Below are 19,039 nucleotides of genomic sequence, written 5' to 3' on the forward strand. Positions count from 1 at the left end.
ATAGCATGTACTAACGCATTACTGTCGGTTTTTGACATAGTTACTTGACATGTTTCAGAGCCATGTTTAAGGTATTCTATCCCACACAAAGCATTGGTAGAATTGGTAGAATCGTACACAAAAGGTTTTCCATCACATTAGAAATTATTGTCTTTGAATTTTTCACAGTCATTCAAAATGGGTATTACCAATCTGGTATCCACGGTTGAAAAGCCAAAACATCTGGGGTTTGGACTTTTACATGGATATTTTCCTTCCATGTACCAACGTTGTAAATTGTTTTCATTTCAAAAATGTTTGTTGGAGTTACATTTGGGATGGCCAATAAAAAGCAAATCTCCATACGTTCTGGATCAATTAAGAGAGGTATAGCGCTCCCCATCTCAAAGGCCAGATTTAATTGCATAGGCTCAATTGTTTCTCCATCCACATTGGCAAGCATCGCATGAACAATATCCTTGGATACAAAATACAGAGGTATGCGTCCCCCTGCCAATTCGATCATTCCAGTTTGCACTTCGTCGAGAAAAGCAAGTGTGTGGAACAATATTGGGTCATACAGAAATAAAAGTTCACGCTTAAATAAGTCATGACTTTGGTGCAACTCAGTGGATTTGGCAATTAACTCCGAATGCAAATTTGTTGTAACAACTGTGTCTTGCACAATAGTTAACACGTCTTGGAGAAGTGTTCTTTGCTGTTTTATCACCTGATGAATATCGTTAATGTGTTGCTTTAGCGCATAGATTTCCATATCCAGTTTTTGGACAGTAATAGAGTTGGCTGCAGATATTCCAGTTGCGACAACTGCACCGACAGTGGCACAAACTAATGCAACAATTCTAGCGGTGAGGAACCTTTTGGGTCGGTTGTTCATCGAAATAGAACTGGATACAAATGGTTTCCGGGCTTGCTCCAAGATGTTATGTACACGGTCCTGTGCTCTTTGGAGGTGCATCTGGTACCAAGTCTGTAACTCAGGAAGCTGCATCGATGAAATGTTCGCCTTCTCGATGGAAATCTTGGGGTCCAAGCTGACGAACACACGTCGGGTAAGGATCCTCTTCTCTGTCAAGATGAACCCTGGTGTCTCTTGAATCAGGATGCCAGAGGATGGTCCCATCTCTGCGATCGGGTCGGTCCGTAGCTCTTGGCACAGGAGCAGTGCGATCCAGAAACACGCCACATCCTTCTTGGACATCTTTCGACAGTCACGGATCAGGAACTCGTTTCAGACTTATCTACTAATGATCCAAGGTTTGTTAAGTATACAAACTTATAACAGTGTGACATCACTTGGCCTAGGACAACACATAATTACGATTCATCAACATATGTATTCTTTCTAATTCTATTTTTATAACTTCATCCCTCACTACATTTATTACTGACTCCTCAGCAATATGCATATAGCAGTTAAACAGGCTAGTAACCTGCTTAGAAAATGTAGTTATTGGATGGCAAGGAAATGGTTAATGACATGAATGTACATGAGATCATGGCACATCACAACATTTCACATCATACGATACCACGTGAATCAAGCATTCATCCAGGTTAGTCGTTCACCCTTCTGCATCCGAATCCACACCTATAATCCTTAATTGAGATTTAGGATGACAAGCACGCAACTAGTTAATGTGAACCCACTTTTCAATAAAATCACCATCCTTAGGAATTTTTATCTTGTACGCTACTGGGGAAATTTTGTCAATGATGACATATGGCCCTTTCCAAGAAGGTAAAAATTTATTTTCCTTGACTTGATTTCGCGCAAAGTTATACAGATAGACTTGATCTGTGATCTCATATTCCTTTTTCGTGGTTTTTAAATCGTAATAGGTCTTAACCCCTGTCGCTGCTTTTTCTAGATTCTTTTGGGCAAAAGCAAACGCATGCTGTAAATGCTTGCGCAAATCTTCGATATTCTGATGCGTAGTGGCAGCATTGATCAAATTATGATCTGAAGTACGATATAGTAAATGCTGTGGTAAAACCATCTTTCTTCCTGTCATCAATTCAAAAGGTGACAATTTGGTAGCAGTGCTAGGTGTAGCTCTAATCGCCATTAAAACTAGGGGCAATTTAATGTCCCAGTCTTTACCAGACTCCTTAACGTACTTCTTTAGAATATTAACGATAGACTGGTTATATCGCTCTACCCCCCCGCTAGACGCAGCGCGGTATGCAATATGTAGCTTTCGTTTAACACCTAGAATATTCCACATCTTAGCCATTACTTCGCTGGTAAAGTGACTACCTCTGTCTGACTCAATTCTTTGAGGCAGACCGAACCTGGAAAAGACATGGTTAATCAACAAAGTGGCGCACACGGTACTCGTGTTCTCTTTACAAGGCAAACATTCTATCCACTTTGTGTACATACATGTAACGGTTAACATGTATTTGTTACCTCTTGAAGATCTTGTTACAGGACCTGTAAAGTCAATTTGAATATCAGACCAGGGTAATGACACCCCCCTCTTCTGAAGTGGTGCACGATGGGTTGGACCATGGGGTTGATATTGCGGACAAATCAAGCATCCCTGACAGTATGTCTTAACATCTCTTAACATGTGTTGCCAATATGCATAATCACGCAATATCTCATATGTGATCTTACCACCACGATGCCCAGATGTAGGTGCATCATGTGCGTGTTGGAGCATTAACCCTCGGTATACAGTTGGGACTACCCATTGTTGAATACCATGTTTAGAACTTCTGACCAGCAACCCATCCATGATACATAAATTGGACTTTATATCTCATCAAGATTCGTAAATCTTCATTATCTTTGCAATCCTCATCTGTGATGGGATTGGCAGTAGGGTCTTCTATATGTTTATAGAATATGCCTATGACGGGATCATTCTTCTGACCGGTAATCAGGTCCTCACTAGGAGCTTCTTGACTCCATTGCACGACATTTAAGTTGGCATTATCTCTAGCCTGTCGTCTAGTTATGGCTTCAACATGAATTGAACCCATAAGATCATCAATGTTTAGGGTTTCACCATTGATGGCTGCTTGTTTTGCCAGTGAATCGGCTAAGTCATTACCATCCTTGTCAATACCTTCTATTTTAGAATGGCCTTTGGTTTTCTTCCAATATATGGTTAAACCATGTTCCTTAACCAACTCATCGATTTTACAAAACAATTTCCCATGTTCAACAGGTTTGTTATTGCTTTTCAGCATTTGGTTACGTTTCCAGCTAGGCAGATATTCAACGAAACTGTTGCGAACATAGTTGGAATCAGTTATAATAACAAATTCTGTGATACCATATTCTATTGCCATTTGAATGGTCTTATATACTGCATACTGTTATTATGTTTATAACGGACTTCTAACGGCCATCCCTGTAAGGATAGGGTCCACGCAGTAATCCGACTGTTAGAGAGATTACCGTCTCTAATTCTTTCACTCTGCAGATACTGTAGAGGTTGGTGAGCTGTTTCTACAATTATTTTCTCACCTTGGATATAGCTACGAAAATTTTGTAGTGCCCAGACAGTCGACAAGAACGCCTTCTCACACGTGTTGAATTTAACTTCAACAGGTGACAAAGTCTTGCTAGCATATGCAATAACTTTGTTTAAACTATCCTGCTTCTGATACAGAACAGCACTTATGCTTAAATCGGTATATTCTGTCTCCAGATAGAAGGGTTTACCCCCCTCTGGGTATGCTAAACAGGGTGCCTGAGTGAGCTTCCTCCTCAGTTCACTTACCGCTAGGTCCTGAGGCTCCCCCCAGTTCCAGGTAGTTTCCTTTTTAAGCAGGTGTAAGAGTGGTTTCGTTATTTCTGCATAGTTATCTATGAACTTACGGGAGTAGTTAGTCATACCAAGGAACGATCTTAATTCCCTGATGTTTGAAGGTGTTTTAGCCTTTAGTATGGCTTCAACCTTCTTCCTCTGGCGATTTAATCCTTCAGAGGTTACCTCATGTCCGAGGAAATTGACATGGGTGCGACACCATTGCGCCTTTTGTAAAGACAGTTTAATCCCTGCCTCTCTTAACTCAGTGAGAACATGTCTAATCTCTATGATATGCTTATCAAAGGAAGTGCTTTTCAGCAAGACATCGTCGACATATGATAACGTTCCTCTCTCGAGTGCGTCAGGCATAGCTTTATGCATGAACACAGCGAATTCATGACCAGAGTTTATGTAACCGAAAGGCATACGGGTCCAGGTATTCTGCTGCTTTCCAAATGTGAAGGCCAATTTGTATTGGTCTTCATTATGGACTGGTACAGTCCATTATCCCTGCGCACAGTCAATGGCAGTGAATATTTTGGATCCCTGCATTTGTACCAAACATTGGTCTATGTATGTCACTGGCCAACCAGACATATAGACGCGTTTATTTAGCTGTCGTAAGTCAGCGCATAAATGCCATTGTCCATTAGGTTTCAGAATCCCCAAGATCGGATTATTATACGAACTGTGCACTGGACGTATAATGCCCCTTTCCTTTAAATTCTGAATGATGTCTTGTAGACCATCGTATGACGCTAATGGGAGTCTATATTGTTTGATAACTACGGGTGGTAAATTTGGATCAGTTTGTATTCTGGCTACGTGGAGGTTAGTTAACCCACAGTCGTAGGAATCTTTGGCAAAAATATCTTGGAATTCCATAAGGATTTCCTTTAGCTGCTGCTGCTCAGCATTGTTGGAGCAACCGTCAGCTAAAGATATTTGCTCTTCTAGCCTTTCCTGAAATCCTGGAAAGATTTCAGGCTGGCCTATCTCATAAGCTTCTTCAAGCCTAGAAGTTAGGTCAGTTCGGTGGTGACTTACTTTTTCTCTTTGGTCGTGATACTCTTGTGATTCCTGCTCATTGAGCGGATGATCGAAGGTGATTGATGCTTCTTCGATTTTACACGAGCCGTCTTCGACGTTGAAGGAATACACAGATAGGATAGTGAATAATCCTTCTGGGGAGGAATGGAATATTTGATCGACAATTTCGTCCTCAGTTAAGTATTCTTCAGGGATGAGGCCTATAATTTGGTTTTGGAAACCAAATGTATAGTACTCAGCATCCAATGCTAGACCTAATAACGTTCCTTTTGGTAAAGTAACATTATTGGGTGTAACATTGTTGACCATTATAAAGGTGGGATTCTTACCAATACTTACCATTGGTGTATGCGTTACCACCATCCCTAATTGTTGTATCCTGTTGGATAAACAGATTAGGGCATCAGAGTTTTCTAATCTCTGACCCTCCTTGACCTGTAGGGGTAAAAGAAAGTTACTTGTCCCTTGTGGAATGGTTATGTCATCAGGTACTTTGATACTTACCGCATATGGGAGTATTTGTCCTGATTTCAGGGCGTTTTCCTCGTGTAGGTATCCACAAGGATTACCTTTTAACCTTGTCCACAAGTTGGAATTAATCAGATCAAGGTGTATGGCAAAGCGATGTATGACCTCATTGCCAATGTAGACCTGATAGCGAGGTTCGTCTATCACTAGGAATAAATGTTTAACTGTCTTATTTCCGATGGAAATAGATAGTAAACATTTTGCTATCACATTGTGACTCTCTGATTCGCCATCCAGGTTCTGGATCCACCTGTCATGTGGGGAAGCGTACCTGATTATTTTAGGATTAGCAATCTGCTTTAACAGACTTCTGCTAATATAGCTGTTCTCACTCTGTAAGACCAGCTTTGCATTCCTATTTCTTCCCAAGTCATTTATCTGAATAGGAAAGAATAAGTTGTCATTAACCCTTTCAATTCTGGCAAGGAATTGAGCATGACCTGCCAGATCTACAGATTCAACATAGTCCCTGTGGAGAGAAATGGTTAAAACATCACCTTCCAGAGAGACATTCTGGATCCTCTCTGGAGCAATTCTTATGGAATGCTCATCTACAGGTGCGATTGCATCATTCACCTGCAGGATAGTCACGTCAGGTGACTGACTATTCCTAAAATGTACCTCTATCGAGTCAGGTCTTTCTTCTATTACATGGCAGTTACGATCAGATTGTACATGTGATTTCTCATAGGTTATAGGAACCTTAGCTTGTGACCATACAATTCCATTCACACAGTCAATAATTGTGTTAAGTCTTCTGAGTATGTCTATACCCAGAATCAGTCGGTTATAGGGGAGATCTACCACTATCACCGGGTGTCTAAAGGTTTTGTTACCTATTTTAAACTTTAACCAAGTATTGCCAATAACATTAAGTGCATTTCCTCCAACGCTCAACAAAGCATTGGGGAAATCTCTTAGCTTCGGCTTATCCGTTGCTAAGTCCATTACCTGCTGGAAGTAGGTATTGGATAAGATCGTGGCTTGTGAACTAGTATCTATTAACCCTTTGAAAGGCTGGGGTAGCGAATCCTGTATTTCTACAGACATGTAGTACCTTCCTTCATGTTCTTCTAATTCACCTAAGAATTTAGAATGTGTCAACATATTACTTGTTTTCCATACATTACCGGTCACAGCAGTAGTTTCTATCTGTACTGAGGAATGCTCAGTCTTACCCACAGGCCCATCCTTTTTAGGAATATCTTGAACTGTCAAGCGGGAACTAGTGGTCGGCATCTCATCAGTTAACCCTTTCAGGGCTGGATCCTTGAAACTAGTGGTTGCTGGGGCTATTTTAGCCTTTGGCTGAAATGAAAAAACAGAGGAACACGTTGCGCCTCCTTCACCCGAAAGTGAAGTGACGGAATAGGCAATAGGTTTCCTAACACAACTATTGTTTATTTGACTGTTAGTACCTGTAAAGGAAACAGGGTTAGGTATTACATCTATTGACAACCTAGCCTGTTTAGTCACTGTAGCTATATTTGCTGCGGCACTTGTTGTTGCTGCTGCAGTTGCACAGGTGGCTCTGCAACTGGAGCTGTCCCTAAAAAAGGATGGATAGCAAAGACTTGGTTAATCTTTGTTATTTGCTCCATTAATTTGCCCATCTGGTCTGTCAATTGACTTTGGTGTTTTCAAAACCTCAGAATAGGTCCTCTTTTTCTGTTGGGTTTCATTTTAGTTTCCTTCCCCCAAATTTCCAGTTAGATTCTTTTTGCAGGAGTTAGTTTAGAGAATGCTGCTAAAGGTGCATTTGATACCTGCACATTTGGTTAAAAAAGTTTTATGGTAGTAACATATAACTGGCTGGCCAAAACCAGATGACGTGTGCATAAAAAGCAGAATTTGGGACAGCAAAGATGGCCAGTCGCACTTTTTCAGTGCTCCTGTGACTACGGACAAACTTATGAGGTTACCGACTGACAAAGGGGCATTAGCGGCACACGGAGACCGGGATCAAGCGTAGCAAAGCATGCTGAACACACCGGTACCACTCCTCAACCGATGCGCCACGGAAAACCTCCAAACGATCATGAGGCCTAACTCTGAGCTGAGCCCGCGGACTGGGGGAGGCGGCCGATTCCCCGGTTCGGGACGCGCTCTTGAGCAGAAACCTACCGCAGCCCTGCTACCCCCCCCTGTGGACCGGCGGGGGTCATCCCGGTCCCCGCAGGGGACGGTTACCCCCACACTAATATCTGTACAAGCGGCGAAATTAACAGCCACGAGGAGCTCACGAGCATCAGCCAAGATGGCGGCGCAACCGCGGCCTGCGATTAAGCGACCATGCCTCACACCACCCAAGCATACAGGGGACTTCGTGGACCTGCTGCGCACCCATCTCTGGGCAAAACATAAGGCCCGGAGACAAACTTACCGGATGGCGATGAAAACGGTGGCGGCGTGGATCCGTCCGACCACTCGGCGCACCCTATCTTTATGTCCCCCTCATACCTTCAGAGTAACCTTTACACCAAGCAGGACCCAAAGCAGCACCACGCGGGAAACCACTAAAACTTATGCTGCAACGCCTGCGGAATCTTGCGACCCCGCGCCACTGAGGGCGCCAACTCCTCGCTCAGCGATCCCGGAAACCGGCAACAAGCAAAGCATGAAACCCCACGCTGACGACCACAAAGCCCAATGTGAAGCGGAACCAGCTGCAGCGAAGCTGAATCCAGAGAAACCAAGCTGTCGGGAAGCTCACACACGGCCCACTGGGGAGGAAACCCAGAAGAGAAAAAGGAGAACACTACAGCCCTCAACGGCCTATACATGGATCTCTTCCACACACCGGGAGACTGACCCCCCCTGTGGCGGGCAGGCAGGCCTACACGGCGACACAAGGGGTGACAACCATATACCAGCAGCTGGCGTTGGTTAAGTGACTTTACTGTTCGTTACGTTAGCTGCCTTAATTATGCCGACCTACTCATTATTAGTCAGCTTAGCACAGTTATTTTTGCCTTATTGATGCAACTTATCACACACTTAAGTGTAACTAAAACTGACGTATTCACTACTAGCCTAGCAAGCTTAATGTAACTTGTTAATGATACACACGTTGTTGTTTTCATGTGGTTTTTTTTTTCTATGAAAGGAAAAACAAATTGTGTTGCTTAATTTAATGTTGGCAGCGACTGATAATTCTATGGCAAAGCTATTTTTTTTTCTTTCTTTTTCTTTTCCTTTTTCTTTTTTTTTTAATTTTTTTTGCATTTTATTTTATTTTAATTCTTGCATCATCGTCCCCCAATGTATAAATACGTGCACACTGAATCAGCCTTCATGGCATAATACGTAAAACTGTGCAGTATGTTTTTCAAAGATGTATAGGCTCCGCGTCAGACTTATGTTATAGCAACCGAGCTCCTTACCGACGCTGGCCTACTATACCTAATGTCGTTAAAAGCCTGATTTAAACGTCTGTTTTCTATGCCTGATTTATGAGCCTGTTTTCTCAGCCTGATTTATATGCCTGTCTTTTAAGCCTGTTTTCTACGCCTGTTTTTTATGCATATTTCGTCTTTACAATTAACAAAAAAAAGTGCATTGTCTATTTACCCCCTACTGTAACTAATGTCTTGAAACCTGCATATGGAATGCCGTTGGGGTACCATATGTATGCATGTGACTAATATACGCACTACAAAAATAAAGAATTTAAAAAAAAAAAAAAAAAAAAGCAGAATTTGAAAATTACCACCATGCACGTTCTCTGAAATTTTTTTAGCACAATGGTTGGGGGAAGGATGTGAAAACACCTCATATACAATACCCTGGAATGTCTTCTTTATAAAAATATAAACTTTCATGATGTTAACATTAACTGGGGGATGCAAAAATATGCCAAACTGAACATAGGCCAAGCATACCTATATATCAAGTTGAAAAACTGATATGTACAAGTCTCGATTGTGGCCTTTTAGCCCCCAAACAACCCAGCAAACCTATGCATGGGTTATATCACTGTACTCAGGAGATGTTGCTGAACACATATTGGGGTGTTGTTTGGTAGTGATACATAACAGGACCTGTTAATTCATGCCTAAAGTACAATGTATGTGTAAAAAAACACGAAGAAAATTACTACCCAAAAGTTTGCTAAAGGCTGGTGGTAGAATTATTGCATGAAAAGTATTAAACTACCACCATTTAAAATACCCTGAGTTGTCTACTTTTCAAAAATATATGGTTTGATGGGGTTAAAATAAATTGGCCCGGGGCGGGGCCTGACAATCATGGCGACTGGTTGTGTTTCTTGGGAGCTCCCAGGAACACACTAAGGAAATCTCCTATTTTGACTGAAATAGCCAAAACCGGGCATCAAGCGACTTACCCCTAACTATATGTGAAGAAGACCCGACTTGCGAATGCTTCCACCAGTCACTTCGAGCACTCCAGACACCGAGCTTCACTGAGGCCTAGTGAGCGCTGAGGAGGGGAGAGGCGGCCGCTCTCCCAGCCTGGCGCGACCGGAGTGCGGAATATGCGCCTGGAGCCCTGCTACCCCCCCCTTTGGACCGGTGGGGGTTATCCCGGTCCCTACCCTGATGGCTCCCAAACCCTATCTAAGAGCAGCACCAGAGCCGCAAACACCCGCGAACATGGCGGAGCACCATCCAAGATGGCGGACGACACGTGTCCCCACACTCCTGGAGGGGAGATACCTGATCCATGCTGGCGCCTAGAGGCAATCTTCGACGCCTTCTGGAGAAAGCTGGAAAGCAGGCTGAAACCCAAGGAGACCACCGAAGCACCTCCTGAACCACCCCGCTACTCCCCGAAGCGTCCTACTGCACACACCACGAGTCCGACATACCGGAGACAGCGACGACGACCTAAGCGACGTAAGGCAGTAAAATCAGCCGGCTGGCAAACTGCAAAGCTTCCTAACCCCAGCAACATGCAGCAGGAAAAGCACAGGGTCAGGGAGAGGAGTAGAATTCAAGTGCAGCTTCACGTTATGCAGGAGTCTCCCCTGGCTGACAGTCTAAGGAGACAAGCACCCTGGGACACTAAATTCCCTATAAGAGGGATAGGATGATCACCAAGATGGGCCTCTGACCCCAGCGCCTACCCAGCCTGGGGTACCTGGGCAGTACTGGACTTCATACTTGTATAATCTACTAGAGTTGTGCCTCACACTTTCTTTGCTTTACCAGGTCCAGAGGGTAATGCAATCTATTCTGCTGCCATTCCTGCAACCTATTCTGATGGGGGGGTTGGGGCTGTCTGGGGTGGTAAACTCTACTGTATCCCTTACCTTACCATGTCTATCTACACCCAGTACCTCTCTCTTATCAGTAAGGGGATATGTTATGTCATGTCATGCTTGTTACTTAATCTACTTTTACTACTCTCATGTTTCACCAACGTTACTGCTACCATATAATATAAAATTGTGCATTGCCTAGCGATTACCCTACTTGTTACTTATGCTAAGCAGCTCGAGGATTGCCTTTGGGGTACCTCAAGCCAGTTTGTGTCCATAATATGCACTGCAAAAATAAAGAATTAAAAAAAAAAAAAAAAAAATTGGCCCAAATAGGACAGGGGCGCCGGTTTACTACATGTCAAAATTCCAAGTTGAAAAATGGATATGCGCACCTGCCAAATTGGGCCTTTTAGCCCCCAAACAATCTGACAAGCCTCTGCATGGGTGGTATAACTGTACTCAGGAGATGTTGCTGAACACATATTGGCATGTTGTTTGGCAGTGACACATAATACGATCTGTTAATTCATGCCTAAAGTACAATGTGTGTGAAAAAAAACACACAAAAAATGACTACCTAAAAGTTTGACAAAGTCTGGTGGTAGAAGTAGTGCATCGAAAGTGTTTATACCTGAATTGCACGTGTATGTGAAAAAAAAAAAAATACCTATGTGAAGTTTGGCAAAGACTGGTGGTAAAATGGATGCATAGAAAGTGTCAAAATATCCTTAGATGAATACCCTGGGTTGTCTACATTAAAAAATATATATACATGTGGAGTGTTTTCCAGAGATTTATGACAGATAATAGTGTTACAATGTCACTATTGATACATTTTTAAAATGTATGTTTTGAAACCGCCATATCCTTCTTGTACCTATAGCCCTATAACTTGCAAAAAAAAAGCATGTAAACACTTAGTATTTTTAAACTCAGGACAAAATGTTGAATCTATTTAGCAATTTTTTTCATTCGCTTTTGTAGATGAGTAAAAGTTTTTCCAAATAAAAGTAAAAAAACTGGTATTTTTTTCAATTTTTCATCAAATTTAAAAAAAAATGTAAGATTAAATTACATGAGATTATATAAATAATGGTATGTAAAGAAAACCCATTTTGTCCTGACAAAAACAATATATAATTTGTATGGGAACAGTAAATGAGAGAGTGGAAAATTACAGCTAAACACAAACACCACAAAAGTGTAAAAAGAGGCCTGGTTAGCAAATGTACAACATCGCAAAAACAGTCCAGTCCTTAAGGGGTTAAATATCTGTACAAACTCTGATTAAACCACCTCTTCAGGCTAAAAATATAAAATACCCTTTAATTTGCCTTAGACTAAATCTCCTTTCTTCCAGTCTAAATGCTTAATCTCGTGTCCTATGTATAGTCCTGTTTCTGAACAGATTTCCAGACAATGGTTTGTATTGGTTTGCATTGGGCCCAAATAGTTTTGTATACTGATATCCCCTTTGCGGCATTGTTTTTTTTTAGATAAACTAAACAGATTTAAATATTGTTAACCTTTTTTCAAACCAAAATGTTCCATTCCTTTTATTCATTTTGTAGCCCGCCTCTGCACTTTTTATAGTGCCATAATATCCTTCTTTAGAACAGATGCCCAAAATTGCACAGCATATTCAAGATGTGGTCTTACCTTTGATTTATAAATAGTCAAAATTATATTTTCACCCTTGGAATTAATGTCCCTATTTATACATAACTACCTTACTGGTCTTAGCAACTTCTAATTGACATTGCACATTTTTGCCTAGTTTGTTGTCTATAACTATTCCCAAATCCTTGTTATATTGTTATCCCTAATTCACTACCATTCAGGTTTTTAAGTTGCTTGTGCATTCTTTACCCAGAAGTGCACAACATAAATTAAATGTCATCTGCCATCTAAATCCCTTTGCAGTGAAGTAATATCCTGCTCACATTGTATCACTATGTATGTTTAAATACAAGCTGTCCCAGAACAGAGCCATAAGGAACACACTCCACTTACCACTTTTGCCCAGCCTGGAAAATTACCATTATTGACAACTCTCAGTACGCTGTCTTTAACCCCTTAAGGACTGAGCCAAATGTACACGTTGTGAACAGAACGTAAAAACGGAAACAAAACCTGGCATTTGCGCTATGTCTGTCCAACCGTAATTCACCTCTTTCATATTAAATGCACCCCCCTTATTATATATCATTTTATTCAGGGGAAGCAGGGCTTTCATTTAATATCAAATATTTAGCTATAAAACATAATTTAATATGAAAAAAAATGGGAGAAAATAAGAAATTTTGTTATTTTTTTAGTTCTACATGACATTTTAACTGTCAATGTCATAATACTGTTTGCTTTTACTGCCATAAAATACACATATTTGTATTCAGCAAATTCTCACGTGTAAAACAGTGCCCCCTACGTACAGGTTTTATGGTGTTTTGGGAAGTTACAGGGTCAAATATAGCACGTTACATTTGAAATTGAAATTCGCCAGATTGGTTACGTTGCCTTTGAGACTGTATAGTAGCCCAGGAATTAAATTTACACCCATAATGGCATACCATTTGCAATAGTAGACAACTCAAGGTATTGCAAATGATGTACCGTATTTTTCGCTCCATAAGACGCACTTTTTTTCCCCTCAAAAGTGAGGGGAAATGTCTGTGCGTCTTATGGAGCGAATATGAAGCTTTACTTACCTGTCTTGCAGCGTTGGCCGGCAGCACAGGGCGCACCGCGGTAGTGGAACTTGAATTTCATGTTCCGGTTTCCGGCGGGACTGAAAGGAAGTGCGCACAAGCTGAGTGCGCACTTCCTTTCCGTCCCGCCGGAAACCGGAACATGAAATTCAAGTTCCACTACCGCGGTGCGCCCTGTGCTGCCGGCCAACGCTACAAGACAGGTAAGTAATTATGGGACAAGGGGAGGGGGACAGTATGGGAGATAAGTCTATGGGGAGGGGGAGGGGGGGGGAGGAGATGAAGTCTATGGGGAGGGGGGGGAGGAGATGAAGTCTATGGGGAGGGGGGGGAGGAGATGAAGTCTATGGGGGGGGGGGGAGGAGATGAAGTCTATGGGGAGGGGGGGGAGGAGATGAAGTCTATGGGGAGGGGGGGGAGGAGATGAAGTCTATGGGGAGGGGGGGGAGGAGATGAAGTCTATGGGGAGGGGGGGGAGGAGATGAAGTCTATGGGGAGGGGGGGGAGGAGATGAAGTCTATGGGGAGGGGGGGGAGGAGATGAAGTCTATGGGGAGGGGGGGGAGGAGATGAAGTCTATGGGGAGGGGGGGGAGGAGATGAAGTCTATGGGGAGGGGGGGGAGGAGATGAAGTCTATGGGGAGGGGGGGGAGGAGATGAAGTCTATGGGGAGGGGGGGGAGGAGATGAAGTCTATGGGGAGGGGGGGGAGGAGATGAAGTCTATGGGGAGGGGGGGGAGGAGATGAAGTCTATGGGGAGGGGGGGGAGGAGATGAAGTCTATGGGGAGGGGGGGAGGAGATGAAGTCTATGGGGAGGGGGGAGGAGATGAAGTCTATGGGGAGGGGGGGAGGAGATGAAGTCTATGGGGAGGGGGGGAGGAGATGAAGTCTATGGGGAGGGGGGGAGGAGATGAAGTCTATGGGGAGGGGGGGAGGAGATGAAGTCTATGGGGAGGGGGGGAGGAGATGAAGTCTATGGGGAGGGGGGAGGAGATGAAGTCTATGGGGAGGGGGGAGGAGATGAAGTCTATGGGGAGGGGGGAGGAGATGAAGTCTATGGGGAGGGGGGGGAGGAGATGAAGTCTATGGGGAGGGGGGGGAGGAGATGAAGTCTATGGGGAGGGGGGGGAGGAGATGAAGTCTATGGGGAGGGGGGGAGGAGATGAAGTCTATGGGGAGGGGGGGGAGGAGATGAAGTCTATGGGGAGGGGGGGGAGGAGATGAAGTCTATGGGGAGGGGGGGGAGGAGATGAAGTCTATGGGGAGGGGGGGGAGGAGATGAAGTCTATGGGGAGGGGGGGGAGGAGATGAAGTCTATGGGGAGGGGGGGAGATGAAATCTATGGGGAGGGGGGGGAGATGATGAAGTTTATGGGGAGGGGGGGGAGATGATGAAGTTTATAGAGAGGAAGGGAGATGAGATGAAGTTTATAGGGAGGGGGGGAGATGAAGTTTATGGGGAGGGGGGGGAGTTGAAGTCTATGGGGAGGGGTGGATGAAGACAATGGGGGAGAGGAGAGGGAGGGGGGGACACTATGGGACAGGGGAGAAAAAAAATATTCTGTACAAACTGTCCCATAGTATGAAACACTATGGGACAGTTTGTTCAGAATATTTTTTTTCTGGGTTTCTTCCTCTAAAAACTAGGTGCGTCTTATGGTGAGGTGCGTCTTATGGAGCGAAAAATACGGTATGTCCAGTCTTTTTTAGTAGCCATTTGGTCACAAACACTGGCATCCGTATTTTGAATTTCTTGGTTTACCTTCCCATCAAGCCGCATTGGTTTCAATTTGTTTCTTTCACTAGAGAGTTTATGTCAGTCAGTATTTTGTGAAGCTGCCATTGTCTTATTGAAATTGGCTGTTTTAAAATTATATGTTTTAGTATACCCTATGTGCTTTTTTTTAAGTTTATTTCAAAAGACACCATATTGTGATCACTATTTCCCAAGTGCTACCCTACTTGAATGTTATATCCTATTGAATAACCTGCCTACCACCATCAGACTCTCCCCTATTCTTCAATCTTTTAAGAAGTGCCTTAAAACCTCTTCAGAAAAGTTTATGGCCTCCCAGAGTAACCTCTACCTCACATACTGTCCCTTGCTTTCTCCTAAAGGGAGAAACACTCCCACCCTTTTTGATTGTGTTTTTTGCCCTACCCCTTTAGACTGTAAGCTCGTTTGAGCAGGGCCCTCTTATCATTCCTGTTTTTGTAATTTTCTTATTTATTGTTAAATCTCCCCCTTTTATAATACAGTGGGACTTCGGTTTACAAACGCCTCCGTTAACATAATTTTCGGTTTACAAATGAAAATCCATAGAAAATAATGCCTCTGTTTACAAAAATATTTCGCAATACAAAGCAAGTTTCCCTAGGATGCATTGCACCTGGGATGTTTATAGCACCGTCCCCTGCATGCTGGAGCCTGTGGGTAGCATGTGGTGTCGAGTGTGGAAGTGTTGGAGCGTCTTTTGCATCGAGTTTTGGAGCCATTCTGGAAATTGTTTGCAGTTGTTTTGGGACTTTTTGGTGCATTTCTCAAGCTGTGGAAAGGTAGGGAGCTGAGCTTCGTCGTTTGCATGCCTTTTATTGTGTGTTCTGCATTGTGGGTTGGTTTCCATGCCAGCTCATTTTGACTTTTTTCTGACCTCCAGAACGGATTAATTGGTTTTCAATGCATTCCTATGGGAAACTGCGTTTCGGTTTACAAATGTTTGGCAAAAGGAAATGCCCCATAGAACGCATTAAGTTCGTAAACCGAGGTCCCACTGTATTGTATAGCACTACGGAATCTGTTGACACTATATAAATGCCAATAATAATAATAATGAACATTGTTTGTTATAACCAGACCCACATAAGTATAATTTCTAGTTGGTGCTTCTACCAGTTGTGACATGAAGGTGTCCTTTAATACGTTCAAAAGCCTTGCTGAAATACTGGTCCCTCTGCCCCAATTTATTCCCAGGTGATTAAAATCTCCCGTAATGAACATGTTACCCAGATGTGCAGTTTTACCAATTTCCTTAAGGGGGTTTATAATATATCCCAGCCAATACATGATTGCCCTTCTTTTGTCCCGTGTAAATATCTACCTATAGATTCCACATGTCCCCCATTACTTTCCACTTGCTTAAGATCTGGCTTTAACTTATAGTTGACATACAAACATACCCCACCACCTTTCCTGTTTTTTTTCTATCCTTCCTAAATAATGTGTACCGTAATCAGTGCCCAGTATAAGGTCTGTACAGCAACACATGCTTCTGCAACCTTGCGTGCTGACTGTATCCGTTCACTGTTTTATCTCTCTCTCTTTTATATGAATATAATGCTGCAAGTAAAAAGAATAAGTGTGCATTGCATTCTTTTGTTCATTTTTACTTATCAATATATGGCAGGATAAGATGTTATGAATGATCTATATTGATTGTGCCTGCACTGTTCATTTTACTGGAATTTCCTCTTATTATAATAGTTTTGAGTCTGAAATGCTCTTTTTCATAAATTGAAGGCTTCTGCCATTCTCCTACTTCTATTTCTAGGTCATTCTACTGAGTTTAATATTTATACTAAAGAAACGGATCAGTATGACCATACAGCTCTTTGAAGTTGCAAGCAAATTTATTAGCTGTGTTCCACTCCTCATTCTGCAGCCACTTTGGACATTCATCATCCTTATGTTCTACTGGGTGTTTTGGGTGGCAGTGCTCCTTGGTTTGGGGACTTCAGGTAAGTTAAACATTTGAATTTCCTTATTCTCATAGCGTAAGGAAAAAATATGGTAGTGGCAAATATATATATATTTTTTTACACTTATAAAATAAATAAACAATGTGCCAACTGAGATATCCGTATTAAGGAAAAAGATTTGTAGAAAGTGTACTGTCATTAGCCCTTAATTGGATTTGTGCTAGCTCCAACAGTTATAAATTACCGATGTTCTTTGGGAGTCTATTACTATTCCATTTTTTGTAACAACCTTGAGATGCAGAGATATATGACAAATCAGACTCTTATTTTATCAATTTTGTCTCTGAAGGTCTGTGAAAGGGCTCTGTTTGCATCCACCTTCATCGACTCTACAACTGCTTTTATAATGACAGTTAAGCTACAGACTTTTCAATTATTTAGACTATTTTTAAAAAGGCAGTGTTTAAAATTGAATGATAGAGAAACAGGCACTTTACAACAAAACCACTACATTAAGCTGTTGTAGTTTGGATGTTTAAGAGTGTCTCTTTAAATCCATTATGAATAGCATTGACACAGCAGAAGCTAGTTAAACATTATGGCTAATGCAATTCTTATAATAACCATTACTGCCCAATATGAAAACTCACTATAATGATTGCATCAATGCTGTTTTCTACCACACAGTGGCAGTATAGTCATGGTGTATTTCCTTTACATTTCTGTAGTGTTCTATGTAACTGACTTTCCAAAGAACTTGAATGGGATCTGTCACATCCCAAGACTGCTAAACCTCAAGTCTGGAAATGAGTGCCACCATCGTGGATCACTGTGGATCATTGAGCCCCTTGTGCCTGTCAGTCAACATAGAGAGAGGGGAGGAGAAACCATGTTTCTATATCTCCTGCTCCAATGAAATGTGCCCCCTGTCTGTGCCGAACTGGATTGTGATATAATTTGCAAAAAAAATGTGTGTGTGTGTGTGTATATGTATGTATATAATCTAAATATACATTTTTAGAAAATAGAGAATCACATGAAAAGGTTAACCCAACTTGTCAGTGATTTCTAAAGACCTATTCAATGGTTTAGTTTCTGGAGAAGTGATGTTTCCCCTTTCATAATGTGAACGATTTTCAGTGAAGTTAGTTTGTTTTTAGAAAATGCTTCCTACTGTACAGCCTTCTAAACTGGATGATCCTTTCCTTAGGTAGTGCCCGTGTCTTATTTGAGGGAGAAGTGGAATACAAAGCACTTTCTGGGATTCGGTATATGTGGTGGTACCATTTAATTGGTCTTATATGGACAAGTGAATTTTTTCTTGCCTGTCAGCAAATGGTTATTGCTGGAGTGACTGTTACTTGGTATTTACAGAGGTAAGTGAGCAAAACAATTTAATTTACTATTGAAGTACACACGTAGTATTTGCAGATAGGCTATAGGCAAACATATGCTTTTGTAGACTATTAAAGGAAAACTATAGTCACCAGAACAACTACAGATTATGTAATGTATTTCTTCTGGTGAGTATAGTCAGTCCTTGCAGGCGTTTTGCACTAAACACTGTTTAGCAGTGTTTACATTACAACCTAGGGATAACTCCACTGACCACTCCTCAGATGGCTACTAGAGATGCTTCCTGGGGCAGTGCTGCACACTGATATTCAGTGTCTCCACCCTCTGCATGGAGGCATTGAACTTTCGTCATAGAGATGCATTGATTGTGCATTGAGGAGATGCTGCTTGGGAAAGTATTGTGATTGACTTTTGATCAACACTTCTGATGTGTCAGCCAAGGAGGTAGATCAGGGACAGTGCCAGCACCAGCAGACTGGAATTTTTTTTTTAAGTATAGGGTCAGGAATGCATGTGAGACCTCACTGGTTGGAGTACTGTACGCAGTACTGGAGAAGGATATTGATACTTAAGCAAGAGTTCAGAGAAGGGCTACTAAACTGGTTCATGGATTGCAGGATAAAACTTACCAGGAAAGGTTAAAGGATCTTAACATGTATATCTTGGAGGAAAGACAGGACAGGGGGAATATGATAGAAACATTTAAATACA

General features: G+C 42.2%; 1 protein-coding gene across 2 annotated transcripts in view; it reads left to right on the forward strand.

Annotated features, from left to right (window-relative positions):
• Window positions 1-19,039, forward strand: part of SLC44A3 (solute carrier family 44 member 3) — a 181,015-nt gene that overhangs the window by 96,989 nt on the left and 64,987 nt on the right. For both annotated transcript variants that reach the window (XM_063428333.1, XM_063428334.1), the window contains exons 9-10: window positions 16,825-17,011; window positions 18,183-18,348. In XM_063428333.1, coding sequence (XP_063284403.1) covers window positions 16,825-17,011; window positions 18,183-18,348 — 353 coding nt within the window. The remainder of the gene's footprint in view (window positions 1-16,824; window positions 17,012-18,182; window positions 18,349-19,039) is intronic.

Source organism: Pelobates fuscus, chromosome 7 (assembly GCF_036172605.1).
Source record: "Pelobates fuscus isolate aPelFus1 chromosome 7, aPelFus1.pri, whole genome shotgun sequence".
Lineage (NCBI taxonomy): Eukaryota > Metazoa > Chordata > Amphibia > Anura > Pelobatidae > Pelobates > Pelobates fuscus.